Source organism: Copidosoma floridanum, unplaced genomic scaffold (assembly GCF_036245765.1).
Source record: "Copidosoma floridanum isolate Cflo_tuat_1 unplaced genomic scaffold, Cflo_Japanese_pri ptg000004l, whole genome shotgun sequence".
NCBI classification, from domain to species: domain Eukaryota; kingdom Metazoa; phylum Arthropoda; class Insecta; order Hymenoptera; family Encyrtidae; genus Copidosoma; species Copidosoma floridanum.
Genome location: NW_028321881.1, coordinates 13,526,547 through 13,545,975, shown reverse-complemented (window position 1 = coordinate 13,545,975; position 19,429 = coordinate 13,526,547). Strand labels below are relative to the sequence as shown.

At 33.0% G+C, this 19,429-nt stretch overlaps 1 protein-coding gene and 1 pseudogene across 1 annotated transcript; both read right to left on the bottom strand.

Moving 5' to 3' along the window:
* Positions 1-1,751: 1,751 nt before the first annotated feature.
* LOC149375740 (uncharacterized) lies at positions 1,752-4,973 on the bottom strand. Its single transcript, XM_089596151.1, has 9 exons — positions 4,878-4,973; positions 4,538-4,793; positions 4,260-4,461; positions 3,265-3,434; positions 2,907-3,222; positions 2,654-2,819; positions 2,351-2,583; positions 1,922-2,275; positions 1,752-1,845 (listed from the first exon to the last, which is right to left on the bottom strand). The coding sequence occupies exons 1-9, from the start codon at positions 4,971-4,973 to the stop codon at positions 1,752-1,754; spliced, it is 1,887 nt and encodes a 628-aa protein (XP_089452277.1).
* Positions 4,974-8,580: 3,607 nt separating this feature from the next.
* Positions 8,581-10,542, bottom strand: LOC149375739 (uncharacterized; annotated as a pseudogene).
* Between the last annotated feature and the right edge of the window lie 8,887 nt (positions 10,543-19,429).

The window sequence follows — 19,429 nt, the reverse complement described above, 5'->3', positions numbered from 1 at the left end:
CATTATTTTCCTTGCAAACAATATTTTCTCTCTTAAAGTTTCTCTCGAGGGGGCTTTATATCCAAGTAAGGCATGAGTTTTTAATAATTATTATAAATTTTTATTTAAATGTAATAATAAAGAAAAACTACAATATAAAACAGGGGGACTTGATGTGTTGTGAATAAATTATTTTGAAAAAATCCAAATTGCTTGCGTGTATATAATTTTATTTTGAAAAAACACTTATAAAAGTTGGGAATCCTTAAAGCTATTCATGTTATTCTAACTTTTTAAGTCTTCTTATTCTCCGTAAATGATTACAGATGAAGTCATCACTGGAAATTTGTTGATACGATTCATGTTTAGTGAGTTAAATGTAATTGTTTTCCGAAAACGCAAAAAACGAGTAAAAACCTACAGTTTCGTATAAACAATTGCACCTTACTCATTGCACATGTATTGTATCTGAAAATTTACAGTAATTACTCTATCTAAAATTTTTCAAGGAGTATAAAAAGTTTAAAAAGTTGGAATAACATGAATAGCTTTAAGGATTTCCAATTTTTATAAGTATTTTTTTAAAATAAGATAATATACACGCAAACAATTTGGATTTTTTAAAAATAATTTATTCACAACACATCAAGTCCCCCTGTTTAATGTTGTAGTTTTTCTTTTTTATAACATTCAAATAAACATTTATAACAATTATTAAAAACTTATGCCTTACTTGGATATAAAGCCCCCTCGAGAGTAACTTTAAGAGAAAAAAATATTGTTTGCAAGGAAAATAATGTTCCTGAATATTATCTAGTTGGTTTACTATCAGAATTAAGATTGGGAAAAATTATATTTATTAATAATTGTATGATTCAGTTGTGAATAAGAAAAACAATAACACATGGTACTTACACTTTATATAGACGTTAATTATCGGCCCAGTATCTCATCCACTCTGGCCAAGCGGTGAGATCCTTGCGTGATAATCGGGGGGCTTGAGTTCAAGTTCCATATAAGTCAAATTTTTTTTTTTTTTTCCTATAATTGTTGATATTTTTTAGGTAATCATTTTATTAAGGTGGTTCTTCACCTAACCCATTTACTTAAACTTTCAGGGAAACTTGGAGGGATTGTTATTAAAGTTATAAGGCATCTTCTCTTAAAATTTCAAGTCCCTTTATCCGGCAAATTTTTGAAAACAAGTCAGTCAAAAAATGCACTTTTAACATGTATTCTTATGTAGGTTACTTTTCCATACGACGATATCATGTTATATCTCGTAAAGTAGACTTAAGATCGGAATAGAAAAAGTTTGTAGTGAAAGAAGAACTTTTCAGCTTTCTAATAATATAACAAAAGTATGGGCTTATTGGGGAAATAGTAAACGATATTTAATCGTAAACGTAATCAGTTATTGATCAGCGAGAGCGAAATGTCTGCCGTGTAAACGAGCAGACGCTCGGATCGCGCGCGCAAATTTAAAATGACTCACTTACTAATATGGCAATAAGACAATCAGTAAAATTATTTTATGATTAATATTTGTTGAAAATGAAAATTAGAGTTTATTTTTGTGTTAAAAACGTACATAAGGTAATCATAACAAGAAGCATATCAATATTTAGTTCTGAATATATTGATAACTCATAAATAATAAAAGTAAGTACTTATATACATAAAATAATTGAAATATCATGCAACATAATGTTTAATTTAATAATATGGCCATTTGTAATACTATTTATTTTCAAAGAAATTGTATACTTTTTCTATAACTGCAGGATTTTTTGTGACTCTCGGTTTCCCTTCAACATTTTCAGTAAACAGAACACGTAAACCTTCTCTTTTATTTTTGTCGAAAGCCTGTTGCATAATCTCATGAGTGATTCCTACCTCTGACAGTTTATTTATTATTCTTGATGATAATGTATCTTTATACCTCAATAAAGTCGATTTATTGAGATCCATTGTTATTTTTAATTGTCTTTCCTCGTTAATTTGACACATGCTTTTTGCAAAATGTTTAATTTCAATTTCTGTCTTGAACATAACTTGAAGAAGTTTTTTCAGAGCCTGGACATCCTCGAGAGCATTGTGGAGTGCTTGTGGTTTGTACTCTGGTACAATGTCCCCTAACAAAGCTCCAAGAGTAAATTTACCTTTCTGCTTTTTTCTGTCTTGCAGAGTACATTTAAAAATTTGCAACGAGTCCGCAAACCCTTTCACGCAACTGCTAAATTCTGTGTACAGCGAACATTGGTGCATGAATCTGATAATTCTTGGGTTATCAAACCTTCGTGAAAGATTATAATTTATCAGTTAATTACATAAATAAAAAAAACAATTTATAAGCCTGAAAATAACGTACGAGAATCCATTGTGAGCGAGTAAAATAATAGGACACTTGAAACCCTGCAGGTATTCTACGAATCTTTGACAAGCGACCTTGGCAGACACAGCAGTCACACGATGCTCGTATAAGTGTAATTCACCTTCCGAAATATGAAGTCCTGTTATCTGTGTTGCTGCCTTTGTAAATGGCCTGGATGGTATAATATACGAGTTGAAATCATTGTCCTCTGCAAACGAAGCAGCTGAAATCTGAAATAAAGAATCAGTTTTCCATTTCAAGTACATTGGAATACACTATAATTACCATAAGTATACTTACTTGGACAATATCATCTAGGTGAGATAAGCCAGTAGTTTCCAAATCGTAGAGTATTAACTTGCAAGATGTTAAATCGGCTTTTTCTTGCGTGAAAACTGTGTCAGTAGGGATAAGACTTGAAACATCTGTCGATGCAAAACCACTTTCATAAGTGATGCCCTCTTTTCTGTCATAGGATGCATTTTTAGAAGCTCGTAGATTTTTGAGAGTTTGTCTCCTACGTTTTATCGTAGTAGTTTTTGAACGCACTGACTTTATTTGTCGCAACGCATCTTTTTTTTGTCTTGACAAGGAACTTCCGGTGCTCTGTCTAAGGCCTATTTTTTGGAAAACCGAACTGGAATATTGACAGCCCATATTTTTCTGGCAAATAGCAGCGCTCGCACGAAAAGTCAATGACTCTGATGCTGCATAATGCCTGGCTTTTGGGCATTTCGTTGAGATGATTTGATTAATAGATTCGTTAGCCTGAGTTGAACCACCCTCTGAAATTTTCTGCGAGTTGGAGGCATAACGATTTATAAGCTCACTTACTTTTACTTTCAAATCTGCATCTGTCAACGGCTTTCCTTTGGGTAGATATTTATGGGTATATTGTTTATCCATATTACCCTCGCACCAAGCTCCACAGAGAGTGTGATCACCATAAGCATGGGGAACTATTGCTTTCAAAGCCTGTGCAATTTTTTTGGCGTCCCCCTTATTTTGTTTAATGGCTATTGAAAAGCTTTTACCAAAGTAACTAATGAGGCTTGGTGATAATTTTAGACTATACAGATGACTGGTGAAATTTTTTTTCACATGATTAAAATCGGACCATTTCTCCACTTCATAATTTGCTTTTCTTCTAACAGATGCTATTGTGCAGCTATCATCATCACCGATTAATGTCCTTACTTCAACATTCTCTTGTTTAAATAAATTATTGTCAGTAAATATTTGAACTGCCATGTCTGCTTCCATAGATTTAGCAGACCCTTCATAATTATTTCTGCAATCATGATCTTCTTTGGGATGTCCAATCTTGCAGAGACGACAATCCTTGCACCTTACTGCAAAAGCAATCACTTTTCCCGAAAAAAATCCGATGGCTGTTCCATGACCTTGAATATTATTATTTTTGTATTTTAAAAACTAGTTGGAAATTAATTTCAAAAAAAGCTTGGGTTTTCCTATAACTCCTTTACCACTCAAACTATTGTAAGATCGGCCTGTCCCTCGTTTTTGCCACCCGGTGTCATATGACGCCTTTAAAAAAACTGGAGGAAAAGGATCGTGATCGTTTCGAGGTTTCCCATTCACTCTGCATAACACAAAAAATGAAGGATTAAAGAGATTGGAACAGTTGAGCATGAAAATTAAAATGAGGTTCATTATCCTTTTAATATTATATTTAAATATACAAAATTATTTTTTTACATATAATTGTGTATATTGATTGTTTGTAGTTGTAAAAATAAAAATGTAAAATTGGTAGATAAGAAATTGAATAAAAATAGTGTATAAATCATCTTGTCAAAAAATTAATCAGAAATCACTAACAAAAATTGTAAACAAAAAAACAAGTTATTCGAATCACAACTGCTGGGTAGTTGTTAAATCTTACAAATTCTGCTCTGGTTCGTTCTCTAAAGTAAGTTGTTTTTCTAATCGAATGGCTTCAATGCACGACTCTTCTGCCACTTCTTCTATTGCACGACCAACTATTCTTTCGCACATTTTTGTGGTTGCTGGAGCAGGACTTGTTACGTCTATAGCTGATAAAATTGTATTTACATGCGTATCTCCAACACCAGCATCGATCATACCTGCAAATTTTTTACATTCGTTTAGATCTTGTATTTTAAAAATTATTGTACATATGTTTTATGTACAATTCCTTACCAAAGGCTAATTTAACATTAACTTCATACGTCGACGAACTTCCACTGATACGTTCATTAGTGTGAACTGTTTTTATAATATTGCACTTCGTACATCTGACTCTGAATAGGCTGGCCAACCCAATTTTTCTCTCTTCCTCCACATTCAATAATGATAAAGGAATCGAACAATCTTTACACCACAACTGAGAGGCCAATGTTTTGATTTCAACAACATGCCTTGCCTTTCCGATTATACGAGACACATTTGTGTCATCCTACGAGTATTTAAAATGAGTTAAAATGTTTTAAAAGTAAGCTTCCTTTACATTCGTGGTAATTGTAGAATTAATAATACTTACACAAGCTGCAGCTTGGAGAGCTCGTTTTTTAGCCGCCGATGCCAATATTTTATCTCGCCTTAATTGTACTTTCTTTTTAACAAATTTTCCTTTCATTTTCCCGCTCGTACAGCGGACAGTATATTCAGGTGGCATCACTATTTTGTACGATTACAATTATTTAACTATTTCACTGACTGATAAGAGATACATCGGATAATAAAAACAAAAGTGAAGGGGTTACGTTTGTGCGGCAGACGACGTTCGAAGATTGTATATATAGGTACATGCAGAAATCGGCGGCAACGTCTGCTTAAGTAGGAGCGTACATGCCATTTTCAGAACCTTGCGTCAAAAAAAAATTTTTTTATAACTCTTACTCTGACTTTATTAGCTTGTTTATTGGTATGTAAATGCAATTATATTATAGTCAACTGCCAGTACCACATATTTTATGTTGCAAATAATACGCTTATCGAAAATTATAAAACCACAGGGTCCCGTGTCGCTTTGATACGGCACCATCGTGAAGAACCACCTTAATGTATAAATTGTAATCGTTGCACAAAATTTTTCTATTTATTTTTCTCTTAAAAATCTCAACTGAGATCTCAGATTAGAATTTGACATGAGACTTCACCTGAGATCTCAGGTGAGAAATCACATGAGATATCAGATGAGATCTCATGTGAGATTTCTCAGGAAGATTTATACTAAAAGAAGACGTTAAACCTGTTTTTTTTTAAGTTCAGTGCCTTACCGTTTAAATTAATACCTTTAGTAGATAAAGAGTTGGACTTACTCATTAAAAAAGGAATTTTAGGAAAAGTTGATACTCGGATTTTGCAACTTTTATTGTACCTGTGCTTAAGAGAAATAACCAAGTAAGAATTTGTGGAGATTATAACGTTACATGTAAATCCACAATTAAAGATAAATAAACACCCGCTTCCTACAGTAGAAAAACTTTTCTCAGAAATGGCAGGTTGTACTGCGTTTACAAAATTAAACTTTAAATTAATTTATTTACAATTACAAGTCGATGATAAGAGTGCTAACTTATTAACGATTGTTACACATCGGGGACGATTTAAATGTTATCGGATAATGTATGGTGTAGCCACAGCACCAGCAATTCGGCAAGAGAAAATAAAAAACATATTTCACGGTGTTGAAGACGTTAAAGTTTTTCTAGACGATATTAAAATAGCAGCTTAAGATTTCACAGAGCTTATGTTAAGGTTAAAAGAAGTTCTTGAAGTACTGGATGTATACAATATAAAAATAAATCGAAAAAAATGTGAATTTCTTGCTTCAAGAAAATACTACTGTGGTTACGTAACAGATTTAAGCGGATTACACAAAGATACACAAAAATTAGAAGCGATAGAAAAAAAGATGAGACCAACAAGTATTTTAGAATTACTAGCTTTTGTTGGATTTGTGAATTATTACGGCAGATTTTCTAAAGAACGTAATTAAGTTTAATTTTAGAACCTTTGTACTAACTTTTATGTACACAAAATAAATTTTCGTAGTTAAACCGCCAGAAAAAGGCATTTTTCGAAGCAAAGAAAGCTTTTACTTGTGAACAATGTTTAACGTATTAACATCCAAATTTACCTCTCATACTGGCAATGGATGCGAGCCCATATGGTGTCGGGGCAGTGTGTTATCGCATGGATTTTTTGATGGTACCGGAAGGCCAATACAATACATTTTACAAACGTTGAATATAACACAGAGAAAATATAATCAGATAGATACAGAAGCATATGCCATTGTTTATGCTGTAAGAAATTTTCAACAATACCTCTGAGGGAACAAATTTACATTAATTAAGGATCACAGACCACTTATACAAATTTTTGTAAAAAACAAAGAATTGCCACGTTACAGTGGAATGAGAATGCAATATGCCACGATATTTCTACATACGTAGTTTTGAATACGCTATTGAGTACAAGAAATCAGAGTATAATAGCAACGCAGGCGGGCTATCTAGACTAACTGTAATTACCGCGGAAGAAAACATCGACACCATCGATTTATTCTATATAAATACTTTTGAGACTTTATTGGTCGATGGAAATACCATACTAGAAAAGGCGCATAAAGATTGCAAATTACAATATGAACATTACTTTACTTTAGTCATCAATAATGTTGTAAATAAATGGCAAAATTATTATGAATTCATAGTAGGAAGCGATTATTATCAAAATGTAAAAAGTAGTGATAAATACATTAACATAATATCAAAAAATGGGACTTGTGGTACAAGTATTGAAATTAAAAGCTTCTCAGATTCATTACATGTTTACGTTATCGTTAATTTCTCGAACAACGATATGCAAACATATGGAAATTCAAATAGTAATCTTAAACTAAAAATAAATCTTAAAAGAAAAATTTAATAAAAAATATTGCAATTGGTCGATTAAATATTGTATCTCCAAAACAAATAAAAGATTTTTTTTCTAACTTGTATTAAATAAAGTAACTGGTTTGACATCGTTCAAAGACATTAGAACATACAATGAAATAACTTATGGAACTTTTAAAGATTACTTTTAAAGATACTGCAATTGCATTGGGTTTAATAAACAATGATGGAAAAATCGATGATATTTTTAAAGAAGCAATTGCTGTTATGTTTTTGTGACGTACAGTATCTAGAACCTTTGTAAGTTCGCGCCCAAGACTCACCTCTCGCGGCGCATTAGCAGCGGATACAGATATGATGATCACCTTTCCGCGGCGGGCCCGAGCGTTATCAGCTTTCCCGTTCTCTCTCTCTCCGATCAGCCTCCGAACCTAACGCCACGCACGCAACTGCTCTCGCTTTGAGACTCTAATAAACGAACATATACTTTCTTCCACGTGTATTCAATTCCCTTACACCCCGAAACTCCACAATTCCCACGTAACATTTTTATATCAATTAAGACAATTTTTTGCTTGGTTTTTAACTTCAGAAAACGTTCAAGGTGAATAAATATGGAAAAAATACAAAGAATCTTTTACGAAGGGTTTGCCTAATAATAAAGATCATTAGCTCTTTTACATATTTGTTGAAATGCACGACTGTATCGATAGGCTGCATGTAGGCATGCGCGTCTGTGCGAGCATATTGACCGGAAGCCCGCGACAAAATATGTGTCAAATCTTATTCACAGCCATATGAGTAGAATTAGTTATATTAGTAAAGTAAGAAAGGTTCATGATATTACCGAGGTCGTTTAGCGGGACATGGATGTAAAAATTAATAAAAAATATGTAATTTTTCAAAGCACTCTTGTCAAATCTTATTCATCTTGAAACTCAAATGGTAGTAAGTTTTTGATAAATAATTAGTGAAAAAACATTTCTTACACCTGACAAGCGAGGAAATGTTGTTCTTACAGAGTGCAAATCATGTGATATTTTTCGAGGGTGGTGTCAAATTTTATTCACTTAATTATTTATATGAGAGGGAAGTTTGAACCATAAATAATTAGAAAAAAAAGTTCTTACAACTTGAACGCGGACCAAAAGAGTTCTTACACTACTTTCAAAGTAAAAATAGTTAATATCCAACGTATTCATTGCTATAGTGCGCATGCAGTAATTAACAGTACGTAACTGTGACTAATAACATATGAATATTTGAAATAATAAAAGAAACGATGTAAATCAATAAAATTATTCATTGTTTATTACATTTGTTTAATAAAACCTGACATTAAAAATTATATATCATCAATTTCTTCATCTTCATCTGAATATTCTGGGGAGGAATTGGAATCGTCATCCGAAAATTCTGTTCTAAATTTTCCATCGGGTGGCCAATATCACAGTCATTTATTTCCTCTGATTGATCTGGAATAAAATAATATTTGAGTACTTGCTGAAAATTTTAAAGGAACTTTTAATAAATACTAGAGTACCTTCATTTTCTTCAATGGTATTGTCTAGTATGATTTTTTTGATGAGTGGCGGTAACTGGTCACCTTCAAACCATTTAAAACAGCATATGTTTTCCTCTATTTTCCATCCAAAGTTTGTTATTGAAAGATCATCAAGGTATTTACAATGCGCTTTTCGCCAAAGATTTGAAATATATATGGACCTTAGGATATGCTGTTTTAACTCTGCTTTACATAGAGGCAAGGAAGATCCATCGAAGTTTTTATTAGTCATTTGAAAAATAGTATCTTTGTCATTGAATTTATATGTCTTATAAAATGCCGCAACGCTCGCTTGATCAATACATTTTATTTTACGGTAACTAGAAATTCGACAAATGTACTCCTCAAGTAATTCGATTGAACTGTCAATATTATTAAGATCGGTCACGTTACAAAAAGCTTCTATAAATTTATGCTGTTTTTCAAGTATTTTAAATGGACGATTTTTTCCTTTTCTGAAAAAAGCAGGATTGAAGTCGCATCCTGTTAGAGCGTGAAAAGTAGGTAGTGCTAAACATAAATCATTCCCTAAACTTTCATGTAGTTTATTTACATCGATGAAACGCTGTCTTGTTCCAACGCCAACGTGCATATAAATTTTAATATCTGCTTTAACGTGCATCATATTACTTAACATTATTATAAGTACATCAGTATCAGAACATCTAATTGTAACGTTTGCTTCGTCTGATAAATGACAAGCATGAAAAACAATTTTTGTATCTGCCTCTTCATGCTGAGAACAAGATAACTCGTCAACTTCAGTTACATTCATTTTACAATCAATATTTTCATAACGATAACACTTGTCATAATTAACATACAATACTTTATTCCCTAAGAAAATTCCAAAGTCATCTGATGCCCAGTCATCCATCAAAAATGTTATCAAACTTTTTTTGAAGTAAATATTTTTTAACTCTACACTAAAGTCCGTTTTTCGCGTTTGATCCCTACTACGGATAGTAAAGGGTTGTTTTTTTATGAACACCTCTTAAAGAGTGTTCATAATCTTTTATTGAAGGTGTGAAATATCTGTCAAATACTATAATAACAGTCTTAGCTGTAGTTCTCATTAAACTTTGAAAAATTTTTGAACTTATATTGCCAAAAGTTACCGGAATATCTTTCGTTTGGTGAAACAGAAAAAAACCATCATAAATTATAACATCCGTTGTTTCAGGCCTTTCGCTCTAAGATCTTTTTTCAAACAAATGCATCAAACTAGCTTTTTCTGTTTTACATATGGAACCATCAAGATGACATAAGGCTAGTGGTACAGGCGTTAACAGGTAAAATAATACCTTATCAATATTTAGAGTTTTTTCAAGAGAAATCCGTAACAACTGCACAAATAAGTCTCTCTGCAGTTGTAATTGTTTAACCTTAGGGTTTTGTTTTTTTACTTTATTTAAATCGGCAAAAGTTAAATATTTATTACGTGAAATAGCTAGTTCAAATCTATTCCCATCTACTGCACATTCTTCAATAAATTTTAATTGCATTTCTTCACCCTTAGTATGAACATTTAAAAGACTGTCAGCAATACTTTCAGCTGCAGATTCTCCTCTAGAAATATTGAATAGTTCATCTGTATCTAAATCACAAGAAAATGGATTTATAGTTTCCCTTACAGTAGATAACAGTTTTTCAATGTGAGATGAACTATTTTTAATTCTATATTTTTTTAAATCATTCGTCACGTCCTGCTTTTGAAGAAGACCACATTCACTCATAATGTAACTAATAATTTTTGTACGGAGACTGTGATTGCGAATTAATAATACCTGTCAGTTTACTGGCTGCATCAAAATTTATCGTTTGCTCTAACGTTAAATCGATTGGCTGTCTCGAGAAAGGTTTCTCTGTACGCTTAATTCCAAAAGAACCGTTTTCAAGTTCTTCGCGTAAGCCAGGGTGTGTTGTATCGATTTTTATTAAATTATCTAAATATTTGACCAAGTAGCGAGCATAGTTTTGCTGATTGTAGAAAAAAAAAAAATTTGCTATTTTTGGCAGCACACTCGTAAATAATTGCAAATCACTTCTTCTTACACCAGCATTCATAATCATATAGTTGTCTATTGCTTGTATATACAGTGCATAGAACTGCGGGGTTTTACCATGACGTCCTAAGAGAGTTTCTTTTTTATATAAATCATATTTATTAATAAGATGCAATACTTTCTGTTGGTCCATTCTCAGATTTTCACTTTTATGTTTGGCAAAATCAATAATACATTGTTTAACATCATCAGAAATCTCTATATTTTCATCGTTGAGAAAACGTTCAAAATGTAACATTTCGAAAACTAAACTGAGAAGCTGATGTAAATCTTTGCATCTACTGAAAAATTTTCCCAAAATGAATCCATTGACAGATCCATTAGCTATTAAACCGCAATCTACGAGAATGTTAGTAATTCCACAAGCATCAATAAACTTTCCTATTGCCTCAAAATACGCCATTTCTACATGGAATTCGCCTAAATGAATAAATATTTCATTATATATAGGCGCTTCTTCACTTTGAATTCGCATAGCTTCTTTGGCAACAGCAAGATCGTACGTAACTTGAACGTACTTTTGATGACACTCGTTTTTTATTTTAAGGCAATGATCGAGTGTTAATTTAACAACAGCGATACTGGTTGGAGACTCATTAATAGTCGTTAAATAAGAAATAATTTGTTTGTGACTCAGATATTTATTAATGATACTATTATATCCCATCCACATCGGAATATTTTGCAACTGTAAATAATGCGATAACATCCATGCAAATTTGATATCTGTCACAGATGTTACAGAGTATGGTTAAATTAATCGTCGAGGGTCTGCAAGTGGTAGTAAAGTTTCATGGAGTTTTGGTTTTTTCATATATGGTTCAATGTCAAATGTCACAACATCTACTGTTCGTCTCTTTTTTTTAGTTGTTTCATGTTCGCATGTGTCATTGGAAATATCGTTGTAAGAATCGAAATCAGATTCAACATGCTGAGTCGTATCTATAACCTTGTCGTCAATATTTTGAAAAATTATGCCTACGGTGTCATGTAAGGTATCTTTACCTGAACTGGTCTCTACAAATCTATTGAAATTATTAAACGCAACACCTGTACATAAAGTCGGTTCGCGGTGAATCTCTTGGGGACATAATTCATTCGCATTCATGGTAGTAAAGGTAGCTTCCGTTTCAATCCCTTCCAGAACGCTGTAGCTACAACAGTGCCCAAATTTGTTAAGAATATTGATAATTTTTTTGCTCTTTGTTACGCTTTTCACAGCAAGGCCAAGTGAAATGTGCTTTGATGTTTTCACTTGCCCTTTCTTCACAGCAAAAATAATATCTTGGGCTATCGATGACACTGCACGTTGCGTATACTCGCTATTTTTCCGTCTTCCATTTGTTCCGCATAAAACAGTGGTCAGAAAAGTCAATAATAATAATGGAATTTCACATTCACTCTTTATCAGATTCTCCGCACTGTAATCGTAAGATAATTTTTTTATAGGCATATTAAATATATCCTCTCTTAATCGGTGAGCTGCTTTACGAATGTCATTGTCATGTGATATGCGAGGCAGGTCTGCTTCTAAAAGTGTGGCACCGTATGGTACGACAACTTTTATATTGTTTATGAAACGTATTGAAATTTTACCTTTGAATGTGGTTAATAATCTTTCTTCTAAATGTCGTGTATCACATGAATTTTCGTCAAACACTTGGTGCAATCGCTTAAATTCTTCGGCATATAAACTTCTCAAATAAAATTAAAAAAAACTTTGCTTATTATTAATTACATTGACGCGTACAAATTCTGCAACTGCCGTGAAAGCTTCTTTATTTTCTTCGCGAATTTGGTGCCATTCATTTCGTTCTTTCTTTGCCAATCGAACTAATCGCAATTTATATTCAAATGATATTTTACACAATCGATGATAAAAAATACATCTACAATTCTCCCCAATTTGTGCAACAATATCGAGTTCGTCTAATTCAATTCCCGACGACCTTACGTTACTTATTATGTCTGAATTTGTACATAAAGTAGCATCGAAACACCGACCTTTTATTTTTTTCCGTCGTTTGTCACAAAATATACAGATACCATTGTCATCAGCAGCGTCATCATTACTGGCCTCGGCTTCTTTTTCTATTATTTTAATTTCTTCAGAAGCACTAACATGCCATTTCAAATCACAGACCCGTTCGACAGTATTATTGAAAAAAGAAAATAATCACATTTATTACACAGTAAATAATTTCTTAAAGAAATTTGGTACTTGAAAATATTTTCTCATTTTTACCTGCATTCAAAAGCTTGAGCATCATGATGTCTAGGCACTTGTACACTTTTCAAGCAGTCTATACTTTGTGAGCTATAAAAATTTAAACGTTATTTTCATTAAATCCCGTTCTACATGTATTCTCTATACTAGCATAAGTACACTTGACAATAAAACGAAATTTCTATATTTATGCGTGAAAATCTTACTTCAAATGTAAACAAAAAATACATTAGTATGTACAGAGTTAATTACTCAAAATGAAACTCAATCATTGTATTTAACAGAAAAACATTAAGTTAATTATTTTTCATAAAAATCCATAAAGAATAAAACTTACTCTTTCGACGTTGATGGTACTTCATCGTCAATTTCATACGATGTAGATTTCTCAGATTCTGTTCCAGCACGTTGTTTATATTTGCTATTCAAAGCAGTGAAATTTTGATAACAACTAGAGTGGTATCCTTCGTGTTCACTAGTAATGGGCGGTAGAACTACACTTGAAAATTTTAATTTATTCTCTTTCTGAATATTTAAAACTAATGTACACTTATTTAGTTTTTCTGTAGTGAAACTGAAAATTTTTGAAGTACTTTTACTACAAAAAACACAGACTTTCTTAACCATTTTGCATTCGATATTCTAAAGAATGTTTCTCTCGCACGAGGCACCAGGAGAATGATTCACCGTTGGCCACAGCAGATGTTTGAAATTTAGAAGGAAGCAAAAGAAAGGTACAGTCGCGGAGCAGAGTGGGGATTTTGAATTTTAACGGCTATCCTATTATACTTCTTTTCCTTCTTCTTCTTCTTCTTCTTCTCCTTTGAGGTTTGTTGGCACCAGGAGTGCTATGTAATACGGCCATTTATACAGCTATATATATATTAGTGCAAACAAGAAACAGCAGATCCTCTTTATTCTGTGTCGATAGAGGAGAAAATCGGCGATTACATTTCTCAATTTTACCGAGTTACAGATAATACAATTTTAAATATTTATTACTATTGTAGTAAATATTCCTAATAGAAAAATTAAAAAAAATAATTTTAGATCTTTAATTTTTAATTTACAATTACATTTAATTTTTCATTATTTCTACAATCATGCCATGAAAGGAGTTTTTAAAATTATCCATTCCAATTTGTTTTTAAATGAAAACTATATACACCACTAAGCATAAAAAAGCAATATTTTCAATCAACAGAAGTCGTACGTATATATTATATGGATATAAATTTACATTGAAAATTTGGATTTAATTGAAATAATAATTTCGTATAGTTTATCTTTTTTTTTATGTTTGCATGCGATTAAATCCATTGATGAAGTAAAACTAAATAATAACTGTTGCATGCGCACTGCAGCAAAAGAGCTCAGTGGATATTCTCAATTATCACTTTGAAAGTAGTGTAAGAACTCTTTTGGTCCGCGTTTAAGTTGTAAGAACTTTTTTTTCTAATTATTTATCGTTCAAACTTCCCTCTCATATAAATAATTAAATGAATAAAATTTGACACCACCCTCGAAAAATATCACATGATTTGCACTCTGTAAGAACAACTTTTCCTCGCTTGTCAGGTGTAAGAAATGTTTTTTCACTAATTATTTATCAAAAACTTACTACCATTTGAGTTTCAAGATGAATAAGATTTGACAAGAGTGCTTTGAAAAATTACATATTTTTTATTAATTTTTACATCCATGTCCCGCTAAACGACCTCGGTAATATCATGAACCTTTCTTACTTTACTAATATAACTAATTCTACTCATATGGCTGTGAATAAGATTTGACACATATTTTGTCGCGGGCTTCCGGTCAATATGCTCGCACAGACGCGCATGCCTACATGCAGCCTATCGATACAGTCGTGCATTTCAACAAATATGTAAAAGAGCTAATGATCTTTATTATTAGGCAAACCCTTCGTAAAAGATTCTTTGTATTTTTTCCATATTTATTCACCTTGAACGTTTTCTGAAGTTAAAAACCAAGCAAAAAATTGTCTTAATTGATATAAAAATGTTACGTGGGAATTGTGGAGTTTCGGGGTGTAAGGGAATTGAATACACGTGGAAGAAAGTATATGTTCGTTTATTAGAGTCTCAAAGCGAGAGCAGTTGCGTGCGTGGCGTTAGGTTCGGAGGCTGATCGGAGAGAGAGAGAACGGGAAAGCTGATAACGCTCGGGCCCGCCGCGGAAAGGTGATCATCATATCTGTATCCGCTGCTAATGCGCCGCGAGAGGTGAGTCTTGGGCGCGAACTTACAAAGGTTCTAGATACTGTACGTCACAAAAACATAACAGCAATTGCTTCTTTAAAAATATCATCGATTTTTCCATCATTGTTTATTAAACCCAATGCAATTGCAGTATCTTTAAAAGTAATCTTTAAAAGTTCCATAAGTTATTTCATTGTATGTTCTAATGTCTTTGAACGATGTCAAACCAGTTACTTTATTTAATACAAGTTAGAAAAAAAATCTTTTATTTGTTTTGGAGATACAATATTTAATCGACCAATTGCAATATTTTTTATTAAATTTTTCTTTTAAGATTTATTTTTAGTTTAAGATTACTATTTGAATTTCCATATGTTTGCATATCGTTGTTCGAGAAATTAACGATAACGTAAACATGTAATGAATCTGAGAAGCTTTTAATTTCAATACTTGTACCACAAGTCCCATTTTTTGATATTATGTTAATGTATTTATCACTACTTTTTACATTTTGATAATAATCGCTTCCTACTATGAATTCATAATAATTTTGCCATTTATTTACAACATTATTGATGACTAAAGTAAAGTAATGTTCATATTGTAATTTGCAATCTTTATGCGCCTTTTCTAGTATGGTATTTCCATCGACCAATAAAGTCTCAAAAGTATTTATATAGAATAAATCGATGGTGTCGATGTTTTCTTCCGCGGTAATTACAGTTAGTCTAGATAGCCCGCCTGCGTTGCTATTATACTCTGATTTCTTGTACTCAATAGCGTATTCAAAACTACGTATGTAGAAATATCGTGGCATATTGCATTCTCATTCCACTGTAACGTGGCAATTCTTTGTTTTTTACAAAAATTTGTATAAGTGGTCTGTGATCCTTAATTAATGTAAATTTGTTCCCTCAGAGGTATTGTTGAAAATTTCTTACAGCATAAACAATGGCATATGCTTCTGTATCTATCTGATTATATTTTCTCTGTGTTATATTCAACGTTTGTAAAATGTATTGTATTGGCCTTCCGGTACCATCAAAAAATCCATGCGATAACACACTGCCCCGACACCATATGGGCTCGCATCCATTGCCAGTATGAGAGGTAAATTTGGATGTTAATACGTTAAACATTGTTCACAAGTAAAAGCTTTCTTTGCTTCGAAAAATGCCTTTTTCTGGCGGTTTAACTACGAAAATTTATTTTGTGTACATAAAAGTTAGTACAAAGGTTCTAAAATTAAACTTAATTACGTTCTTTAGAAAATCTGCCGTAATAATTCACAAATCCAACAAAAGCTAGTAATTCTAAAATACTTGTTGGTCTCATCTTTTTTTCTATCGCTTCTAATTTTTGTGTATCTTTGTGTAATCCGCTTAAATCTGTTACGTAACCACAGTAGTATTTTCTTGAAGCAAGAAATTCACATTTTTTTCGATTTATTTTTATATTGTATACATCCAGTACTTCAAGAACTTCTTTTAACCTTAACCTTAACTTAACATAACATACAGCTATATATATATTAGTGCAAACAAGAAACAGCAGATCCTCTTTATTCTGTGTCGATAGAGGAGAAAATCGGCGATTACATTTCTCAATTTTACCGAGTTACAGATAATACAATTTTAAATATTTATTACTATTGTAGTAAATATTCCTAATAGAAAAATTAAAAAAAATAATTTTAGATCTTTAATTTTTAATTTACAATTACATTTAATTTTTCATTATTTCTACAATCATGCCATGAAAGGAGTTTTTAAAATTATCCATTCCAATTTGTTTTTAAATGAAAACTATATACACCACTAAGCATAAAAAAGCAATATTTTCAATCAACAGAAGTCGTACGTATATATTATATGGATATAAATTTACATTGAAAATTTGGATTTAATTGAAATAATAATTTCGTATAGTTTATCTTTTTTTTTATGTTTGCATGCGATTAAATCCATTGATGAAGTAAAACTAAATAATAACTGTTGCATGCGCACTGCAGCAAAAGAGCTCAGTGGATATTCTCAATTATCACTTTGAAAGTAGTGTAAGAACTCTTTTGGTCCGCGTTTAAGTTGTAAGAACTTTTTTTTCTAATTATTTATCGTTCAAACTTCCCTCTCATATAAATAATTAAATGAATAAAATTTGACACCACCCTCGAAAAATATCACATGATTTGCACTCTGTAAGAACAACTTTTCCTCGCTTGTCAGGTGTAAGAAATGTATTTTCATAATTAAATTACTAAAAATTAACTACAAAATCAGTTTCATAATGAATAAGATTTGACATGTCAGCTATTTTTTTCGTATACTCCCCCGCAACAGCTATCGCAGTTGTCCCATAGTTTAAGTATAAGAAATGAATTTTCGACATCAGAATAACGTACTTTATACAATGTATAACGTATTTTGGTGAATAAGATTTGACAAAAATTTTTGTCGCGGGCTCCCGGTCTAATATGTGTGTTTGTGTTAGAGAAGACGCACGTACAGTGCCAGTCAGGTGTGCGTCCAGCTCTGATTTGACCATATCGAGTGCATACGCAACATTTAGCTCTCCTTGAATTTTATAAAGTCTGTGCACACATAAAGTCTGTTATAGTCAGTCGTCAGTTAGTTTTTGTCAAGTCAGTTTAATAAATCATTTTGTGAAAATAAATCCATAAAGTCGTCTTCTCATTTTCCTCACCCAAAACCCTTCAGGTTACGGGCCCCAGCACGCTTCACCGCGCTTCTTCTCTTTTGTGCGTTTTACTTTTTCGTATCCCCGGGAGGAGAATGGTGAACAGGAAACCAGCTCTGGCGGAGGAGAAGAGCGAGGAGATCGCGTTTTCAGTCGAGGAGGAGCTCACGGTGACCGGGACTGAGGATGAGGCTGCGGCGATGGTGTTACCACCAGTATCTCCCGAGGTGACAAGCACAGCTTGGCTTGAGGTGCAAAATGTCGGTAAGTGATAGCTATATCATTAAGTGTTTTGTATCGAGTCTTGGAGATAGTGCTACGGCGAGAGGCAGTCAAAACAAGAAAAGATCAGCGAGTTCCTAGAAGAACTCGGGAAAAATAAGACTGTCTACTCGCACGTGATGACACAAGCGCCGTGGGCGCGTGCTCGGTTGTTTTTGAATGAGCAGGATGAAGAAAGGGGGAGGTAACGAGCAGAGCTAAAGCGTTTAGTCTCTGTCTTACTAACAAGAGACCACATGGCCCCTCTCGCGTGAATTGTATAGTGATGCGTTGAGGCATTGAGAATACGTCAGAAAAACGAGCATAAACCGTTTTCAAACTAAGCACAGGTGAAACTTCGCGAATAAGTATAAAGAAAATATAAATGGTGCCAAGAAATATAAATGGTCAAAGACAGTACTTGAACGGCAGTCGACATCACATGAAAATAAATTCTCAAAAATTGCAGAAAACAGTCCAACGCAAAGGCTGGAAAACCTTATGGCCGAATTCGACCGTATGTTGAAAAGGCAAGAAGAAGACAATAGGACGGCGGCAGAGGAAAGGAGGAAGGTGGCAGAGGAAAGGAGGAAGGCGGTAGAGGAAAGGAGACAGGCTGCAGAGGAAAGGCAGGAAGCAGAGCGGGCAAGGGAGGAGTTCTACTAGGTCCTTCAAAATTTTAATCAAAGGCTGAATAGGTGGAATGAAAGGCTGCATGGTGAGACTCGAGGCACTGGCTACCCCCGGACCTCCCTCGCACTCCACGCCAAGACCTAGAAGAAACCAGGTGAGCATAAAAGAAAAACTTAAAAATTTCTTTGACAAAACAAAGGCAGATAGCATATCCAAAAGTGGCGCGGAACACATTGCTACAACCATTTCAAACTTAATAAATACAAGACGCGGGCGTGAATCTCTAAATTTCTTTCATTATAGCCTAACTAAAGAGGTTAAATTGAAGTCTTTTACGATAAATTAAAGTCAGAACTACGTTCAAAGGGACTACTGCATGTTATTGATCCTCCCCAGCGGAAATTTGAAAACGTAACAAAATGTTAGAAAAAGTGAACATGTGTAATAATATGCCGTAATCCGCAAGAAAATGTAAGAAAATGTAAGGAACTGTAATAGTCTCATGGATTTTGGACGT

What these genes read in the sequence shown, in the direction of transcription:
- LOC149375740 (XM_089596151.1), bottom strand. Translation starts at nt 4,973, where the DNA reads ATGAAAGGAAAATTTGTTAAAAAGAAAGTACAATTAAGGCGAGATAAA. An exon ending in ACCTAGATGATATTGTCCAA is followed by an intron (nt 2,584 to 2,653) that starts GTAAGTATACTT and finishes TCTTTATTTCAG; the next exon opens with ATTTCAGCTGCTTCGTTTGC. An exon ending in AATAAATCGACTTTATTGAG is followed by an intron (nt 1,846 to 1,921) that starts GTATAAAGATAC and finishes ATTATGCAACAG; the next exon opens with GCTTTCGACAAAAATAAAAG.